This window comes from Balearica regulorum, chromosome 23 (assembly GCF_011004875.1).
Source record: "Balearica regulorum gibbericeps isolate bBalReg1 chromosome 23, bBalReg1.pri, whole genome shotgun sequence".
Taxonomy (NCBI): Eukaryota; Metazoa; Chordata; class Aves; order Gruiformes; family Gruidae; genus Balearica; species Balearica regulorum.
Genome location: NC_046206.1, coordinates 2,184,756 through 2,205,379, shown reverse-complemented (window position 1 = coordinate 2,205,379; position 20,624 = coordinate 2,184,756). Strand labels below are relative to the sequence as shown.

The 20,624-nt window shown below is 42.7% G+C and overlaps 1 protein-coding gene across 1 annotated transcript; it reads right to left on the bottom strand.

Annotated features, from left to right (window-relative positions):
• Positions 1–10,225: 10,225 nt before the first annotated feature.
• Positions 10,226–20,006, bottom strand: ANKK1 (ankyrin repeat and kinase domain containing 1). Its single transcript, XM_075774640.1, has 8 exons — positions 19,819–20,006; positions 15,985–16,279; positions 15,415–15,566; positions 14,429–14,478; positions 14,176–14,331; positions 13,796–13,914; positions 12,757–12,802; positions 10,226–12,375 (listed from the first exon to the last, which is right to left on the bottom strand). Exons 1-8 carry the CDS (start codon positions 20,004–20,006, stop codon positions 11,027–11,029), a joined length of 2,355 nt encoding a protein of 784 aa, XP_075630755.1. The 3' UTR covers positions 10,226–11,026.
• Between the last annotated feature and the right edge of the window lie 618 nt (positions 20,007–20,624).

Below are 20,624 nucleotides of genomic sequence, written 5' to 3'. Positions count from 1 at the left end.
ATACTGCTGTCCCACAAGATTCATAGCTGCCCTACGGCACTTGTGTCAAAAAGACTTGAGAGGCCAGTTCTGGCCAGCCAGAAGAAATTCCAGTTGTGATATTTACTTTCATTTTAGATCAGAAGAGTGCTAGAGCACTGTCAATTTACACTGAGCATTATTTTGAATTCAGTAGTATTGATATAAAGATATGTTATATTTGTTCAATGCAAAACATAAAAGCAAACAGAAAGATTTAATTTCAAAACATTTTACTGCAAAGAGTTTCCCACAGAAGACCTAAACTTTTACTGAAATGTCCACAAAGCATTTTGATCATGACAAAACCATCTCTCCTGCAAACAAATTTTTCATCAGAAATGTTATTGCTCCATGCTACACATGACAAATCCCCACTTGCTCACTCTGTTAGTTAGGTTGTAAATTTCTCAAGTGAAAAATAGTTTATAGTCAGATAAAGCACTAAGAAAGCAGACAGCACTTAAGAAATCAATAACAGCCCTAGGTTTCACCCCTCTGGTAAGAATGTGAGATGCGGTAAGACCATTTCTTTGTTCTGCTGATGTATTTACTCTTTACTGAATTTATTTGTGTGGCATTTGTCAAGAACCATATGTGTTAAGAGTCACACCCTGGCCATTTCCCCCTTGATCTCTTGGGCAGAAGCAATGGAAATTGAATGCAGACAGCTGGTTTGGTATGTCCAAATTACATGACAGTAAATTTACAAAGCGTGGGGTGACTTCAGAAAGAGCTCACAGGAATCAAATTAGTGGTGCCTTCAACCCAATACAAAGGGCAGTAGTAAAGCAATGTGGAAAAAATCCCAAGTATCATACTGGTTGTGTTTGGTTTTTAAAAAAAAAAACTAGTAGAAGTTGCTGTGATTTAGTCTCCTGATCAGATCCGTATAGAAATATCTTAAGAGCGCCCCACTTCCCATATGTCAGCAGCAAGGATTTCATTAACTAAAGGCATCTGAAATCACCCAGGAAAGTCACCTCTACAACTGATTCTCCATCACCTTCTACCACGCATTGTGCTGAGTAAGTGAAAACTACCATGAAATCAAACCAATAATGAATTACACATGTGTGTCTAACTCTGCAAGAGGCTAGATGACAAAGATTCGGTCTGTCCACCTTTATTTTGGTTTTCAGTTTCAAATAGTACAAATCACAGAAACTGCAGCTTTCAGCTATGTTAAAACCTTTTTTATACCACACACAGAATGAACATAAGCTGAACACTGCTCCTTTACACTGTAAGATGTTTCATTTCCAGAATGATTTGAGCAACACAGAATGAGAAGAATTTGAAAAGAAATTGATTTGAAACTGTCCTTGTGGCTCACACCAGCTGGAACTGCTACATGACACAGAGGTGCTCAGGATAGCACTCCTGAGTCATCCCATCAGGAGGCAGGGAGTAAACACTCTGTAGAATTCCCTGACATGAAATGCCCATTACAGAAGGGAGCTGCTCAGAGTTATGTTCCACAGCCAAATACAAGCGCAGTATTTAGCAAATTCTCTATTCATTTGCCCATGGATTTTGCATACAGGCTTACTGCGTAAGCCAGGGCTGTTCAGCAGTAGACAGAGAGCGTCTCCCTTCCCTTTTCCAGATTTCACCCAAACTGGAGGGTTGTAGCACTACATTGTTCTGCCAGCTAGAGCCATGGATCCAAATGCTTTCAAGTACTAGGCTGCTAGAAATTTGTCCTCCAAATCAACAGTAACTGGTAGGGAAAAGCAACAGCTCAGACATAAAACATTCACCCATCCCATCCACTCCATACCAAAATCAAACTGAAACTCTAATGAACTAGCCTCACGTCTCAGACCAAGAGGCAGATGTTGCTTTTGAGTCAAGTCTGTTATGAAAAATAATGACATGGTGGGGAGCAGTGCCATTTGACATCATTGACAGATGCAAGCACTGTTTGCCAATGGCACTTTTCAGATCTGATCCAAGGTCACAGGTCCAAAGAGAGCCAGGGTAAGTTTAGCCTACACAGGGCTGATGCAAAATAAAACCTGGCACGCACTTGCTACTTTCCATCTACAGATCTCAGTGCCTTTTACAAATATTCATAGACCAGTGACCTGCTCAACCCTATCACAGAAATCACCTTTTTTCCAGATATTGGGAAAGCCTCATATACTTCCCCCTCCTCCCATATGCAGTAGAAGAAATAAGACTGCAGAGAATTGGACACGCAATAAGGAGATTAATGCGAAGTTTTATTTTACTTTTACATGTAAACTTATGAGTGCTGAGAATCCACTGCTGAAGGTGGTGTGCAAATGCCCCAAACATGGGCAAGCAAGGACTCTCAGCATGTACGGCTGCCTTTCATCCCAAGTTTGGGGTACTGTAGGCAATGCTCAGAGGTATCCCTGCAGTTCAAGCCTACAGGCATTCCTTTCAGTCCCCTCAAGACTCAGAGAGACATTGCTAATGCTAATGAGAGAAGAAACTTTTTGTGCTGGAGAAGCACTTACACTTGCCTTCCTGAACAAGGTCAGCGGCAAAGTGAGGAACACTACTCTGTTCACCCAAGCAACTTTGGATACCTTAAAGACATGATTTTCATGAGGCCTAAGGGTCAAGAATTTGATCTTTTGTAGAGGCTAAACAGTGCACTCAAGAAATCAGCTGTTTAGAAGATTTATGTCCTGTTACTACTCCCTTCAAAAGACACTGCTGACATGTGCTGCCTTGGCTGTCAACGTTGGCAGTTCCTAGTTAAGAACATGATATAATCATCAGTATATTTATCGGCAGGGACAAAAGACCAAAATGTATTTGAACAAGGGAAAAAAGGGGAGGATGGAGATCTACAATTTATTTTAGAAATAACAAGCTGCAAGTTGCACAGTCACAAAGCGGAGGCTGGAATGCAGTTTTCCAGAGTTTGTAAAGACTCATTTAATTTCTATAGAAACTGAGCAGCAAACAGGTAATTTTTTTCTGCAAATTGCTTCTATCACCTCTGTAATGCTCTGCAAGAAGAATGTATTTCCCTTGTGTTGTTTTAATCCACTGTTATTTTCCTTATAAATTTAATTAAGCTCTTCTAGAGAATATTCTATGACATAAGAGCTGAGTTTTGGTTTTCTGTCAGAGCAATGACAGAAATGAGCTGTTGAATTATGTGGCAATTGGATTTCTTTTTTCTGTGTAAACATTTCAAATGATATTAAGCAGTGGAGACATTCACTTTCCCCAGCTGAATCAATACAGCTAACCTTAAGAGAAAGAGCTGTACAGAAAAGATCTGCGTGGCTAAGGTATGTCTTCCAGCCAGTCCTTTCCTCCTTTGGACGATGCCCACAGCTGCCATTTTGCAGAACATCTCCAAAGCAGATCATCCCTGTGCAAATCAGGTAATTGCAAGCAGCTCTAGGACCAAAGCTTCAAATGCGGCAATCTGCAGAGCAGAAATGAATCCAGAAGAATATCCTACTCTGTTGTGAAATTGGCATTCAAGGATCCTCCTTAGATGAGAGCACAGCTGAACACCACGTCCTTGTGATAGCTGTTGCTTTCTCTTCTGGCCTTATTGCAAGACATTATTATTCTAGGGAGGACTTGGAGTGTCCTCTTTGTTTTACTTGGGACTGGTTACCAAGCAACATATGCCGTATTATCAATGTTCCAATAGAGCATAACTAGAATGGGACACTTCTTTTTTTGGTTTTCTCTTTGCAAACGTTAAAGAGAAGATTTATTCTAGGCTAATTCCCTGTTTCTAACATCCTGCTCATTTCGTACAATTAGCTGACACTATTGGATAAAAATTATCAAATCACAAAATTACCACTGTCCCAAGTTACACAACTTATGTCTCAAGACAGATATTGTTATAATTACCATTTATATGACTATGCAGAAGTCCTCAAAACAGGATCTAGGCTGTCTTATGTGACAAACAAATCCATGGTCCCCCCACTCCCCAATTTTCCGTTTTAACCAAGTGACAGTCAAGAACATCTGCCTTTGTTCCTGTCTGACAAGCAGCTGGTGGAGTCACTGATACAGTAAAGCCAGAAGTCTTGCAAATCTCAGTACTTGCAGCTGAGTCCAGATTTCTGAATACCCATACCACCTGCTTTCTAAACTTCACCTGCAGGATTTTCAGATCTGGACATAAACATCAAGAATAAAATCCAAACCATCATTACTGAATAATTAAACCTTTAACACCTGTCATTGCTCAGCATTTATGAGGAATTCTGGTGCCCTAAATCATAGAATCATAGAATGGTTTGGGTTGGAAGGGACCTTAAAGATCATCTAGCTTCAACCCCCCTGCTGCGGGCAGGGACACCCTCCACTAGACCACCTTGCCCAAAGCCTCATCCAACCTGGTCTTAAAACACTTCCAGGGATGGGGCATCCACAACCTCTCTGGGCAACCTGTTCCAGTACCTCACCACTCTAACAGTAAGGAATTTCTTTCTAACATCTAATCTAAATCGACCCTCCTTCAGCTTAAGGCCATTGCCCCTTGTCCTGTCACTACACTCCCTGATAAACAGTCCCTCACCATCTTGCCTGTAGGCCCCTTCAGGTACTGGAAGGCCGCAATTAGATCTCCCCAGAGCTTGCTTTTCTCCAGGCTGAACAACCCCAACTCTCTCAGCCTGTCCTCATAGGAGAGGTGCTCCAGCCCTCCGATCAGCTTCGTGGCCTCCTCTGGACTCGCTCCAACAGCTCAATGCCTCTCCTGTGCTGGGGCCCCCAGAGCTGGATGCAGTACTGCAGGTGGGGTCTCACAAGAGCTTTTAGCTTTGCTTCCTGAGAATAGGGGGAAGCAAGAAAAGATCATATGACATTAGCTGACGTCAAGGTTGAATATGTAAAAAACGTACTGATATTTAAAAAAAAAAAAGAAATAAAGAGTCCTTCATTTTCCATATCACATTAGCATGTTCCCCAACTACTTTTCTATTATTCTGCTCATCTATTGCAAATGCCATTACAGGAATACACAGAGATCAGCAAATAAGGGCATACATATGGATAAGGCATGGGGAAGTGAACCATGCTGCTTTTAATTCTCATGTCTCTGCAACTTGGTGAAAGGAACAATTGTGATCAACACAGACAAGCTAGGAAACATGCACTGTGCACAGCAAGCAGAAGTCAGTCCTTCATGACTCACTTCCCCTTGTGCCCCCCCCCCCCCCCCCCCCCCAGCTACTACCTGGAGATTAAAGGGAGTAAAAAGAACACCAGAGATTCCTGTCACAAATTTGAGCCCTTGAGAGCACACATTAAAAAAACCAAACCAAACCAACCATACCCTCCTCCCCCCCCCCCCAAAAAAAACCAAACCCCCAAACAAACACCCCATACCAAACAAGACAAAACCAACCCAAAAAATCCCTCAAAACACAAAACTCCTCCCTGGACTTACTGCAGTTATTGCTGAGGTTTTGGGTTATTTGGGCTGTTGGATTTTTTTTTTTTTTAAAGACGTTACTAGTACAGGGAGATTGGTATTTCTGCTGCCAGTCACATCCATCATCTTGCAGAATTTCAAGCATCACCGCTAAGGAAAACATCTTCAAAGTGATATTGGAGTAAAAACATCACACCAAGGGAGAGCTATCTGTCTATGCCTCATACTTCTTTAATGTTATGCCTTTGACAGCTTAACAACGGCTAAACAGCTTAGGTCTCAGCAAGAGATTTCCAGGCTGTTAGAGTATGAGAAGCATGACATTTTAATTAGCGACAAAGCTTCCAATTTGCTACAAACATCCCTCTGTTTGAGGCTAACCATGAAGAGTGCTCTTTCTGCAGCACTGCACATGGCATCAGTAGTGGGTACATGGGTTTTAGTCCTACTCTTCCCACCGGATCCCTAGGCACCACTGTGATGAGTGCTACTGGTGCAAATGGGACATTTCCATGGAGAAACTGTCTGTCCTCTCCACCCCACGCAGGAGCCACCACCAGTAGCAGGTCAAAGTTTATGATCATCTTAATCTTTAACACAAAGGCAAAGCAAAGCAGACCTTACATGCTAATTTTTCAGCAGCTTCTTCTTTCTCTTTCTCCCCCTTGAACCCAGGCCTGTGATTTCTCCTATCTGCCACATCTTGTGAGCCTCCCAGCAGATACCTGATAGCTATGAGGCTGGCTGGGCCACCAATTTCCCAGGCTCTCTGTTGCTCTGAATTTAAGAGAAAGAATGCTCATTGTGCAGCCCTGAGGACTCTCTGGAAAGCTTGGAGACAGCTCACTGCTTCCAGTTTGCACTTCAGCAAAGAAAAAATGTACTTGCTTCAAAATACTCCTGTTAAATCATGAAATAGAAGATATTAGCCACAGTCCTGCTATCTGCATGGTACAAATAATAAATCCATCTTGAATGTCAAGCTTATATCAAGGCACTGAGAAGCACAGAGAGCAGACAGAACCAGAACTGTATAATTTCACAGAGCTCAACAATGGTGACTAGTTTCAGTGCATTAAATTGCAAGCTTTCCCCAATTAATGAGAAATGGATAACCCCACACAGGCATCTCTGTGTGTGAAAGGTCCATTGGAGGAGGGTGGCATTCTGAGAGTCACTTGGGACCTTGGCATTTAGTCTTCAATTAGCTGCCTTCTCTCAATTCCTTGGGCACTGACTTAATGCAAAAGATATCATTATCCTTCCTCTCTTCCACTTCAACTGATAAGTAAGAAAAAGCACTAGCAGAACAGCCTCTTTCAAAACACTGCCTGTGTCCATGCTCTGGACTGAAGACAGGGCACATTTAGCAGCCAACACTGGGAAACAGCTCTGGATTTCAGAGCTAGGCTTCAAAGCTAAACAGATGGCTTTAGCTCTTTGGCAGGGAAATACTATAATGGCTAAAAAAAGAACAGGGACTGTATTGAGCAAGTGATGCTCCCCCATCATCTGAAGAGCAATTCTGCAGATGCTCACTCTGTGCATAGTGCTCCATTCTTACAAAACTGAACATCATCCATGAACAAGAACTAAACTGGGAGTTATCTGAAATAATCCAGTTTATGTGTATGCAATCTTTACATTATGCAAGGTGTCTCTTGGAGAGATACAAGTGGGGAAAGAAAGGAAGAAAACTAAGGTGATATTAGCACAGGTGATGGAAAGTTCACTCCGTATTGTATGATGGGTACAAGTTACACAGTTCCTTCATCGCAATTATGGCAGCCTCTAGTCCCACTCTGTATGTCCCCTTTCCTTCTCCATCCCTTTGGAAACTTGCATCATAAGCTGACTCTGGAAGGTAGACAGCATGAGGTGGTAGGCAAATACTATTGCCATTCTTGAGGAATTTCTGAATACCTCAAGCTTGGTTTTATTAAAAAAAAATTACATTTTTAACCTCTCTGCAAAATAAAACCTCACCAGCATTTCAATTCATAACCTGCACAGCTCCTTGCTTCACCAATGGCGATGCTAAAGAATGAATTGCTTTGATATAACCCATAAAAATAATATCTAATGGTTTTGCTTTGGTGTCAAAGCATTATGAAAACCAGAGTTCAAATATATTATACATTAATATTTTAAGTTAATGTAAAAATGAAATTAGTAGAGGTTGGGCTTTTTAACCTTCTCAAGATTTGGACGTTATCAGGCAACACTTAATGAATCACTTTAACTTTTTCCATAAGTAAAATTATCCATTTCCCCAGAGAAAACGGTTCAGTTGAAAACATCAACTATATCTCTTCATAATGTAATAAAGTTAGTGTCTTGTACACAACCAGAAGAAAACCTTTTTGGCATACAAAAAATTTGGAATGTTTCCTTCAAGATTTGAAGGCAGCTAATTGCAAGGTCATGTTGCACATATACTAGTTGTATTCCCACTGTGCAAGGCAGGGTACCAGACGCCCATTCAAGCAGGAGGCAAGCCTGGAAGCCAAAGACTTCTATGCCCTGCAATAGGAGGGGAGATAAAATGGGAAACTTCCTGCCTTTGTGGTTCAGGAAAGCACTTTGCTCCCACATCTGCTCTTCTCCACAGTTGTGGCTGATCCAGTCTCTCCCACAGAAAAGCAGCCCATGGCCTGCCCTTGGGGATGCAGGCTTCCCCTGTCGCTACGCAGCTGTCGTGATTCAGCCCCAGCCAGCAGCTGAGCACCGTGCAGCCGCTCGCTCATCCCCCCACCGTGGCAGGATGGGGAGGAGAATGGGAAGACAAAGGCAAAGCCTCATGGGTTGGGATAAAGACAGTTTACTGGGACAGCAAAGGGAGAGGGAAATAACAACAACAGTACTGATAACGGAATATACACAATGGGTGATAACACAAGGCAATTTGCTGACCTGATGACTGACCAGACGCTCAGCCCACATTCCAACCGTCCCAGAGCCGTGCCACCCCTCCCTCACTAGCCCCCTTTTATGGTGAGCATGATGTCATATGGTATGGAATACCCCCTTGGCCAGCTTGGCTCACCTGTCCTGGCTCCCTGTGAAAATTAAGTCTGTCCTAGCCAGAACCAGGACATCAGTTTTTAATAACATCCTCATGACACGTTCAACTGGTCAAATGTCAAAAGGAAAATAAATGCATGAGAAGTGACTAAGAGATTTTTAAAAGCAGGCACTGTCATTACAATCATCCCTCCTGATCTTTTATTTAACATACTCCAGAGAGCTTCAGTGGGTTAAAGCTAATCTAAGGAAAAATGCTGCATTAAACAATGAAATACAGTTATGACTCACACCACAATATAGCTTAGTTCTCAGAGAGCATTTCAAACATGTTGTTCTGCTCTGTACTGATCAAACAACTACCAGCTTTTCCTGGACAATAAGCATTTCTCAGACACACCAAGCCTAGAGAAAACCACTGAACAGACCTTCCCTCCCTGTACTAAAGCAACTCTAGCTCTTGGCCAGAGCTGAAAATGACCTCGCTTTCATATGCCATTCACCCTTGTTCACATGAAGTAAAGTACCAGTACAGCATATCCGAATGGCTAAAGCGCTAAAAATGACACTGGAATACCAGCAGAGCAAACTGGAACAATTACTGATGTTCAGCTAGAGGAGACAATCTCCAGCACAATTATATTTCTTTGTAGCCCAAGCACAGCTACTGGAGCTTTAACAGCTGTCTGTTCAGACCTAGTAGGCCTATTTGTCTGGAGCCCACCACTCTCTCGCTGTAGGAGGCAAATTACATGTTTGCATTATTGCTTTGGCTTGCTTGCTGGGACCTGAAGTACACTGCATGCACAAACAGACTTTTCTATTTCTCCATCCATAAAGGACAAAAAGTAATGCTTGCTAAAGTAATGACTCCCAACTAATAGCGTCCATCAGGAAAGATGCATCTTCTCCCCCACAGAGCTGTGGATTATTTGTTTACAGTGTAGCATCTTTCCAGCTAAGATGATGAAAGTCATCATCCCAGACACATTTTGGAAGTGCTTAGCAAATCATGGTAGGATTGTCACAAGCTAAACAGAAGTGCTACTTACTGTGACAAAAGAATCAAACCCATGAAGACCATACGTTCTCCAGAGAAGTAATCAAGCTCTAGAACATCTTCCTGATAGAGCTCAAGAACTATTTCCCCAGCAGGGACATGACTTAGACCTTGAACTGAAAATAACGAGTTCACTTGTGCATCAAGTTAAGTGATGACTTCTTCTTTGGGGCTAGAAAGTCTCCTTTGCTCTCCAGCCAGCATACTCAGTGACCTATGCTGCTACTTAACTTACTGTTGAGCAATTTCCCTGATTCTTCATCTCTCAAAACAACCCCCACAAGTAGGACCAGACATAAAAATAGGATGCTTTTATCATAAAGCCTATTCTACTCTTGCACAGAAACATACACAAAAGCATGATTTCAGCAGAAAAGACTGAATCTAGGCAGTTGAATTCAACATCTTGAGCACTGCTTTCCAGAAGACCTCATCTCCTCAAAGACTAAATGAAGGCTCTTGGACACTAGCCTTTTAAGCTAATACCTACTGCTAACTGTTATAAGACCCACTTGTCCATTTCCACAGAGTAAAGTACCTGATAACTTTCCCAGCAGCTCAGTGCTCTTAAAAAAAAAAAAAAAAAAAAAAAAAAAAAAAAAAAAAAAAAAAGCTATGAGACTTTGGAGTAACCCAAATTAGATACTGCTTTTCTAAGTAGGAACTCTTTCAACCAGTCTATGAAAGTCCCACAGCAGCATTTTGTAGTTAAGACTGGAGGTTATTGGTAACCCTGATGGGAGGGAACAGGATTCAGAACTGCACCCACTTTTTTGGCTTATCCTTAGAGCCATCTTTCTAATGACAGCTTCAGTGTGTAAAGTCTGAAGTGTGGAGGCAGTCAATAAGTAATTTGAATGCTTAGGAAAAAAAACCTCTTGGCTCTTTTTTTTCCTGAAGGGATGGAGTGAAATTATTCTGGAATTTCTTTTGTCTGTGCTGCATCCATTTAAATACTTTCCACTAGTGATTTTTCTTCCTTCCTTGTTTTATTTTATTCTTGCTACAAAAATGAAATGTCAGAAAATCTGACACATTGCTGTACCGTATGTTTCGTGTCTATTTCCAGCAGCAGATGAGAATCTCCTGATTCAATTCCCACCTGTGTCAAGGCCATTTTACACCAATTTGCTCTGGAGGAAAACATGGAATAAAAGCAATAAAATCTGTGGAAGACATGTATATATGGGTTGCTGTGCACAGCTTCAGCATTTCCCATATGAAAAGGGAGTACACATATCCATTTCCATCCCTGCACAGTAAGTATTATAACAGGCGAGCATTGCCTAAAGCCAGCATCACCAAGCCAAAATGATCTACAAGCTTGGTGAAACTCTGGAAAATAACTTGTTGGCTTCCTTCTGCAGCTCTATTTTCTTTTATTCTTTTAGTGTTCATGTTTAGAAATGTCCATCTAAAAAAAAAAAAAAAGGTATTTTCCTGTAATCACCAGGTGACAGGTTATGGTGGTTTAAGGCATAGCACCTGATATTGGAAAACTCAAGTAATAAATGCGAGGCTTGATGAATCTACAAATCTGTCCTTCCTGGAAGAAATTTGGGTATTGAAGTCTTAGCACCATTCACCAGAGTCCTATTCCCCGATTTATTCATCAATGAGTCCTTGCCTTGAAGCAGTGTAATGATGTTTTCTCTCTGATGTCTAATTGCCAACTGAAGGGCTGTACAGCCAGTGATATCTTCCACGTCAAGCAGAGCACCAGCCTTAATCAAGATCTTTATAATGGCCATATTGCCCTTGAGGACAGCAAGGTGCAAGGGTGTCCAACCCACTTTGTTCTTAGCATTGACATCTGCCTTGCACTCCAAAAGATTGATGACAGTCAAAAAGGAGCCTCGCTGGACTGCAAAATGGAGGGGGGCCCAATCTGACTTCTCAGCAATATTGGGATCTGCCCCACATCTCAATAGCTCACAGACTACCGGCTCATCACTGTAGCGAGTAGCCAAGTGAAGTGGTGTCCAGTCCATGCTTCCTTTGGCATTCAGTTTGGCGTGGCTATCTTTTAGCAGGTGGATGATTTCAGTGTGTCCTTTGAAAGAAGCCAGGTGCAGGGGAGTCCAGCCTTTATCTGTCCTCAGCTCCACATTAGCTCCGTATTTGATGAGTTTCTCACAGATGAGATACTTCCCCCTCACCACAGCCAGGTGCAGGGCACTGTAATGATTTTGATCCAGACTGTTGACAGAGGTCCCGTTCTTCAGCAAATAATGGACTACCCTGAACTTCCCCCTCTCCACAGCAACATGAAGTGGAGTTCTATGGTTCTTCTGCTTTTTCTCCAGATCTGCTCCTTGACTGGCAAGCAGTTTCACCAAGCTAACATGTCCAAAGCAAGCTGCCACATGGAGGGCAGTTTTCCCATCAGTCTCCTGGGTGTTGGAGTCAGCCTGGCGAGATAGCAGTACTCGAGCCACATTCTCGAAGTTGTTCTGTGATGCCAAGTGCAGAGGGGTCCACCCGTCATGCTCTTGAGCATTTACCTGTGCCTGGTGGTCCAGCAAGAGGCGTACAATTCTGTCATCCCCATTCTGAGCAGCAAAGTGAAGAGGTGTCCAACCATCATCATCAGGCATATTGATGTCTGCATCATGCTCTATCAGAACTGAGCAGATCTCTGGTGACCTCTTCTGAACTGCCATAATGAGTGGGGTGTAGCCACAGAGTACCTGGCTGTTCACATTGGCTTTACAGCTCAGGAGAAACTTCACTTTTTCCACATTTCCCTGGATCACCATGAGGTGAAGTAATGTGAGGCCATTTTCATAGACTCTGCAGACTTCCTCAGACAGAATGTCCTCTGGACTTTCAACCTCACTGTAAGAAGGTGGGATACGAACGTCCTGATTATCAGTTTCTAAAGGCAGGGGACACAAAACAGGAAAAAGAGAGTAAGACCAAGTGAAATAGCTTGGTGTGCACAAGATGGGAGGGAGAACATGTGAATCTTCATAGTATGAAATTAAATGAAAATAACTTTAGAGACAGGGAATATGAAATGAGGCAAGACCACTATATGTGGTCTCTTAGAAAGGAGTGAGACATTTGGCCTCTCTCTCACGGGAACTATATCTGCTGTTTCCTGTATAGTTCATTTTCCTTAACTTAAAAAGAAAAGTCATCCAGCTGGAAAACTTTCTTGAGCCACATCCTTATCACTGGATAATGAGGTAATAGGTTATTTTTTGTAGGCTTCCCTTTCTTTATTTTTGAATTATAAAGTAAGTCCCCTACTTACCTACGCTTCGAGTGTCTTGGGGGAAGGTGAACTCGTCTTTGTCACTCTCATTTTCAGGAAAGGGAAAAGAAAAAGCCGTAAGACAAAGTTGTTTATTTGCATTCTATAATGTTTGCACAGAGTTCTTTTCTACTGCTCTAGAATTTTGTATTATCATTCGAGTGTTTTTATCCAATCCTGTTATTGCATCCAAAGCTCAGCAGAGCAAATCATGATGCTAATAGGAATGCGGGAGCCTGAAAATGATCTCTGGATATCAGTGAGATTTTTCTCCTCTTACTCGTTTGCTCCTGAACATACATATATTCTGCTTCCTTATTGCAGCACATGCCCATGCCAGCAACCCAGCTGGTAATTTTCTTTGTTTTATAGGGAACCCAAACAGCCCGTTCTTCTCAATCCTCTATACTCAGGCATCTTGTTCCTTGCTGACTGCACAACTAGGCAAAATCTCAAAGTAGCAATAGTTCTCAACTGCTACTTCTCCCTGGATGAAGCTGACTTCTAGGCACAATTACATTCCAGTAGCTGGGCTAAAATTGTGACTGTCCTGAAAACCCAATTATTTTTTTTTTTTAGTCAGAGAAACACAGGGATTTTAAACTTTCTTTTCTTCTATGAGAGATGTTTAAACTGGAATGTCCTCAGTTCCATGGAGCTGGAAATTGTCATCTGAGCACATATACAAGTGCCATGAGCAGAACCCCCATGATTCTGTGTCTGCTGGAGCTTCTTTTAATGACTAATGCCTACATGATAAACCCACTTCATTTGAGCAGGTAGAAAAAAAGGGTCTTACACTCAGACTGTCTATCACTTAGCACACTGGCCAGCTTGCTAAACTTATTTGCAAGTTTCCTGTCATCATAAATGAATTACAGATGTACAACCTATGCAAACGCACTGTGCAAAGGTTGCTGAGGTGCCCTTGTCTGACTGATAAACAATAAGGAGAGAGGAAACACATTCTCGAGAACTGGTAAGAATGGAGAAAGGACTCAGGAGAATTTCCTGATTGGTACTGGGAAGCCTTCCTCACCTGCTGGTTCCCAGAGATGGCAGGCTTGTGGGACATCTTCCTAACAAGGCGCTCATTCTCTGGGTCTACTACAGGGCTTTGTATCAGTGACAGCAGCATGTCTGTTTCTACAGGGATATCTACCAGAGCAAAAAGACTGTTAGCTGTGCAGATATTCAGAACCCAGTCAGTACCCAAGGCTGTGGAAGTCTTCCACGTATCCTCCACATTGAGAGGAAGGAAAGAGGGAGAAAGTGGATGTGTTGACAGCAAATAGGTACCAAGCATTTCCAAGGCAACAGGCGATTTAACTGGCAAAGAGTTATAAACAAGTTTATCCCTCGTTTATTAATCCATGCAGCTGACCTTTGGCTGATCCATATCACAATCAGCTACTACACCTGTAAAACTTGGCCGTTGCTTAGGATCTTGGTCCCAACACCTCTTCATCAAGTCAACCAACTGCTGGCATTCCCCTGGCCAGTCATCGCTGATGAGTTCTAGGCAGGGCCTCTTTCCTGCTGCAACTTTGACTATAATGGCCATCATGTTGGCTCCTGAAAAAGAGCGATGTGCACTGGGCTTTTTCTCTGTGAAGATGGCTGTAATAAACACTTAATAAGTGCAGAGCATGTAAGAAGTGTTCGTATTTACCTGCATAAGGTTTCTTCTGCATAAGTACCTCCCAAATGACAATTCCAAAGCTGCAGGCAATAAGAGATCGTGAGCAATCGCTCCCATATGTACACAAGCATAAAATTCACTTATTGCTTTCATCTTCTTGAGAAATGGGAAAATTAGGAAAGAAATTCTTCAGGATGAAAGGATTTCATCCCCCACATGAAAAGGACAAGATCTTACGAGTCATCATGCATCCCTGATGCCTCAGTGAAAGGGTGGATGTAGTGAATGAGTTAGATAACTTCCTGTGAAAATCAGCCTCTCAGTGACTTCCCCCCCCACACACACACACTTTGTTCACATTGGGGTTTAGAGCCCTTGACTATTGCAAGTTCATATGGCCATGCAAATCCTCCTTTGCTTCTCATCTTGGGTTACTGTGTAGTATAGTGGCTAAGAAGCTGTTGAATTTCCAGAACTTATGTATGTAGGTTGTGTAAGCAGGCTGCAAAGCACTTTGGCCAAAAGGAAAAAAGTAAAGTTGAAATCTTTTCTTCACCTGTTACTGACCAAAATGAAGCTGAATACTGAAGTAGACAAGCAATATCACACCTTTTTTGAAATCAAAATAAATCTAAACCGTGACTGCTATGAAAGAGCAGACACTGTCTGTTCAGTGTTCTAATCTTACTCCTTTTGTATAATAACTTCCAGCAACCTAACAGGGTATGATGGAATCTAAGGCAATATGGTCTGCAGCTCACATGGGATTGGTGCTGCACAGAGGTGCATCTGGTAAGAGACAGTTGATTATCCACAGATAATCCCTCTCCCCCTTGCTCTCCATCACTGAGGTTAGAGTACCCCATGTTACTCTCAGTGTGTTCCCCACCAAGTACATTATGCAAGGCAGAAAAACAGAATATAAACAAAGTGAGGCAATGTGTCAGTCTCTCTTGCTCTGTGTAAGAGCTGTGTGGCAAGCCAGTGTGACCTCTGAACAGAAAGGCAACCCTTACCTGTACACATCATATTTGATTCCTGGGGGCTTGCTGTTCTGGAGAAACATTTCTGGGGGGATGTAGCTCAATGTGCCTCTCAAAGCAGAGCTTTCAATATATTGTATTCGACTAGACTGCTCCATCCATTTTGATAGCCCAAAGTCTGAGATCTGCAAGCAGAAAAAATGAGAGCCTCCCCCATAATGCTCACAATCTCACCCATCCTTATATTAGCTGGGAGATACCTCCATCCTTCATGATGAGGGATATGAGGAGGTGCCTAGCAGCTGAAACTTGATAAAACCCTGGTAAAATTGTAGTCAGTGCTTTTCACTGAGTCTAGCAGATCAGCATTTCCTCCTAAGTTGGAGTTTTAAGCTCCCAGTTCTGGCATAGATTGCCTGTATGATCTTGAGAATTCCATGTAATTTGTTTAGCAGCTGCTTCTTATAAGCCCCACTGGTCAATCTTTCATCGAGTGTTCCCGAAGAACCTAACTCACTAGGATTCTGGACTCCTTTGGCAAAAATAACCTTTCTCTTATTTGAGAAATAACCTGTCCCTACAAATGCAGCATTAAGGTCATACCTTGACATGCATATTCCCATCTAGGAGAATGTTCCCTGGTTTTAGATCTAAGTGCAGCAAAGGAGGTGTCATGCTATGCAGGAAATTCATAGCCAAGCTCATTTCGTGGACAACCCGGAATTTGAGCTGCCATGACATTTTGTGAGTGGGAAGAATTTTCTCCAAGGATCCTCTTGCCATATATTCCATCACTATCCCTAAAGGGCTGTTGCAGACCCCATAGATAGTGACAATGTGCTGGAACTTGATTTTCTCCATCTTGGTTGCCTCTTCCATTAAACAGTTCATACTGGTCCTGGGGAGGGGGGAAAAAAAAGGGGAGGGGGGAACCAAGAAATAGTATCAGTTGATTCACAGGCTAAGTTACTGCATAGTAGCTTAGTGATATCCAGCCTTTCCAAGCAGCCCTGCCTACCCCAGAAAGATTCATTCTGATTTGCCCCTTGAAGTGGTGGTAATGCAACCATGTTATGATCTTTTGCAGATTACAATCTAACATACAAGGTGTTATGACTTTTCACAATGAACCAAGGACAGTTTGGGCAATTTCAACCACTAGGCTCCTAGAGAAAGAGATCAAAACTTTCATCTTAGTCCAGCTCTTAGAAGACCTTCAGCAATCACAGAAGACCTTGTCCATGTGCTTGTTTTCAGACTATGGTGAAATTCCCAAGTGATGCTTCCCTGAAAGCATGATGTCGGAAGCAGGCACAGCATGGTGAACCATGCCTTTTTCATATGCCATGTTTCTGCAGAGTAGCCTCAGGGGTAGTCTGAACACTGCTTGCAGGCAGCCAGGATCCGATGATACACTAACCTGCTGAGCTTGAGTATACGGAGGCTTGCATGGCCTGCTGCTGCCTCTGCCTGCAGCTTTCTGTCCACGAGTATGGTGAATCTGGTCCCAAAGGGAGTCTAGACATGTCTGTCCATTGTTGCCAGTTTTGGCAGATCTGTTTCACTAAATCCTTAAATTTCCCAACCTGCTGAACGAGTTGGGGTGCCCAGACGATGCTGAGAGCAGCCAAGCAATGAAGTGCCAAAACTGCATTTAAAAAGCACACCCTGGGAATGAATCTGAGCTTGCAACAACATTATGCCAGGCCACTAATAACTCTAAACATAGTTCAGCTAAGCAAATGCTTCTGCCAGACTTCCTCTAGCAGGCTCCCCACAGTAAAATGTACCTCTGTATTGAGGAATCTCAAGTATTGTCTTCCCACTCTGGAAGAAAGGCTTAACATAGGAAGACAGTTGCAGCCTGCAGCATAAGACGGTTTCAGATTGATTCTTCCCCCTTCCAGGAAAATGATGGGCACAGAGAAAGAAGTGACTTCTGTGATTTCTGGTTCCCTTCCTGGGACAGAATCATTGGGCATAGCCCCTGTCTGCCTCCCTCCCAGGCACCCCAGGGGCTGGTGAGAGCTGATGAGCTGACCTGCACAGAAGGTTAGGCTGGATCCTGTGGCAGACCAGCATTGTGGGGAGTAACAGAGGGAGCGGGGTTGGCCCAGGAGGAGACATTTGTACCATTAGCACAGATATGTGAGAAAGTACAGCAAGAAGGTGGATGTTGGACAAGCAGAGGGAGCCCCAGGAAATAAGGCTTGTAAGGGAGAAAAGTAAAAGCCTCAAAGTGATTCTCATATAAGAATCTGAGTGTTTCAGCCCTCTGGGAAATACTGTGACTGCAACTGTGGCTGTATTTTCTTTTTCTGTGGGTTCCCTGTGATCTTTTTTTCCTCTCCGCAGCCTCAACAGACCTGTGAAATATGAGCCTTTTCAGCTGACAGAAGTTAAGGCAAGAGCCATCTTCCAGGTATTCTCTTTCCTTCTCTCAGGTGATACATAGATCCAGTGGTGTACACTGAGCTCCTGCCCTCCTTGCTTTCATATGCCCACAGGGATGGCCTGAATCATCCCACAAAATCCAGATCCTGTTTTCTCCTGACAAGCAAAACCATCCAAGGTTAATAAACTTGCTGTCAGTTTGCCCCATGATTTTGAATGAACAGTGAGAAGCAATTGGTTATGCATCAAGAATGTGAGCAGACGGAAGACACCATGCCATTGTCTTCATTCATAGCTCCTGATGAGACACATGGTTTTTATAAGCTCACAGACAGGAGTGCTAAGGAATGCTTTTAAAAGCTCCTCTGAAACTTTTGCCTCCTTTGCACCCCCTTGCCAGACAACTGTGCTGCTCTGCTTTTTTCAAACCACAGAGTGGCCTGGAAGCTTTTGGTTTTGCATTTGGGGCTTGTACTTAGTGCTGACAGATAAACCAGAACTATTTTAGAATACATATAAGAAAGATCATGACATCATGTGCCATGCACTCAAAGATGTTTTCCGTGTGTATGCATGCATTTGCCAAACTACACACTGAAGGTCTGCCTCTCACAAATGTGGAAAACTTCTGAAGCAAATAGAAACAGCCATTGAACAATAACCCCCAGATGCACAGGACTACAGGACCAATGCTGGTTCTTCTTACAACTCCCACAGAAAGAAAGGATTTTTGGCACAGCCATAGTGCAGAACAGCATGGTCTTGCCTTGTAATCCAGAACTCACAGGGGTTACTGAAAAGTATAAGTCAGAGCAGCCTCAAGGCTGTTTGGACATATGTAAGGGGTAGGAAAACCTTTTATAACACTACATTGGAATGCAAAGTTGTTTTAGTGACAAAGTAGTATAGCTTCAGTCCCTAGGAGACCAGTACAGTAACTATTAAAGGCACACATACATTCCCAAACTCAGATTTTTTAGTTTTTCAAATCCTGATGATTTCAGAAATAGTTTTTAAAAAAAAATAATAATCAATGAACATTTCTGTTCACATTCAACCATTCTTCTGGAGTATACACTAGGAGTTGAAATAATCCATATTCTGCATATATCAATCCATAGAACTGATATATGCAGAAGTAAAACTGATTAACTTGACTCTTCCCCCCCCCCCAAAAAAAAAAAAAAAAAAAAAAAAGAGAAGGAAATGCAAATGTAACATCTGAAGAGCATAAGCAGTGCAAACTAAAGAGGACAGTCACTGCTCAAATTGAACCATCTCAATTGTCAGTAACATGACAGAAAAAGTCATACGAGCATGTGATTTTTAACCAGGCAGGTTCCTTCCAACTTGAACGGAATAAAATTTTAGAATAAATAATTTCATTGATTCAGCTGGTTTTTTCATCAAGACCACCTATGTTGTATGTGGTATTGACAGTAGTTGCAATTACCTGGCTTTGTTCTATCTCCAGACCCAAGGTAGTCAGCAGAAGAGTCTCTGCGGATGAGAGACAGAGCAAAAAGTAAACTGAAGGTGCAGGTGCACCATCAAGAGAAAAGAGCATGTCTGGAGGGTAAGGGAAGTGAGGGAGCAGATTGCTATGCGACCCCAGCAAAAACAGTTGGAAATTCTCTGTCCCTCAGCTTTAAACCTGGTGATATTAATGACTAACTTAGTTTAATAGGTACCCATTAGTCCCAATGTCCAGTGAAAGCTGCAAATAAGCATTCAGGCTGCTTTTATCCACATGCCCATGTTTAGTTTAAGATGCCTAGCTCAGTCTCCAGATTTCAACACTAATTGTTCTCATTAAGTGTTCCTTTCCCACTTGCACATGCACATACACACATAAGAAAGAGAGAGAGACAGAACTCCACATCACTAGTGTCTTTTCCACTCCCTTTCGGTACCAAAAACTTGACTTCCTGGGGAGAAGCAGCCATGTGAACATCTCCTTCAGAGTTTTAGCACCAAATCACCATAGATGGCTCAAATAATAGACAATGCGAACTGCTGAGCTAGAAGAGACCACACAGTTACCTTTCCATGCTGGAGTCCTGCAGCAAGTAAGGAGAGCATTTCACTGCATAAACTGTTCTCCACCTCTTGTGCTTGACTTGGTACACATGCCCAAAGCCTCCATTGGCCACTTTAATCCAGTCTTCCTCAAAATCCTCCTTATTAAAGACAGTTAAGGTGCCCAGTTGCCAGTCTCTCTCTGAAGTCATGATAGAAAAGGCAGCCTGGCTGCCTGCCTCCTGCTCAGGTCGTGTCAGAGGAGAATAAAGGAGCTCTTCCTAGTTCTGACTCGCAAAGGAAGGTAGGGAGTTACCTGAGATGAGCCATGTTACTTACTGCTGAGAGGTGGATCCTAAGTGCCACTCTCATTTGGTATGCAGAGGAGCTGCATTACTTAATTCCAGGCACTCATGCCAGGCTACTGCACAGAGCTTGGCCAGGGTGGGTATATATCTACATTTCTATAAGGCTGCCCTTCTCTCTCTCATATCGAGCACTGGGTGGGCAAACACTGAAAGAACACAAGATGAAAAATGGTGCAAAGCAGCAATCCTTCAGCAGTTGCACTGTGCTGAAGACGGGGTTCCTCACCTGAGGCATCAGTATATACTGGGTGAAAGTGAGGCAGACTGATAGTTGAGGGGAAGGAAGGCCTTACAGACGGAGAAATCCACAAAGCTCCTGTGTAGCATTGCATATGTGAGCTGGATGAAGACAAAAAGTGGAGAACACTCCAGAAAGCTAAAGAACAGAGAAGACCCCAGAACTAGCATGTGGCAAACATGAATGTCCGAACCTCAGAAAATACTTCAGCAGAAATACACAAA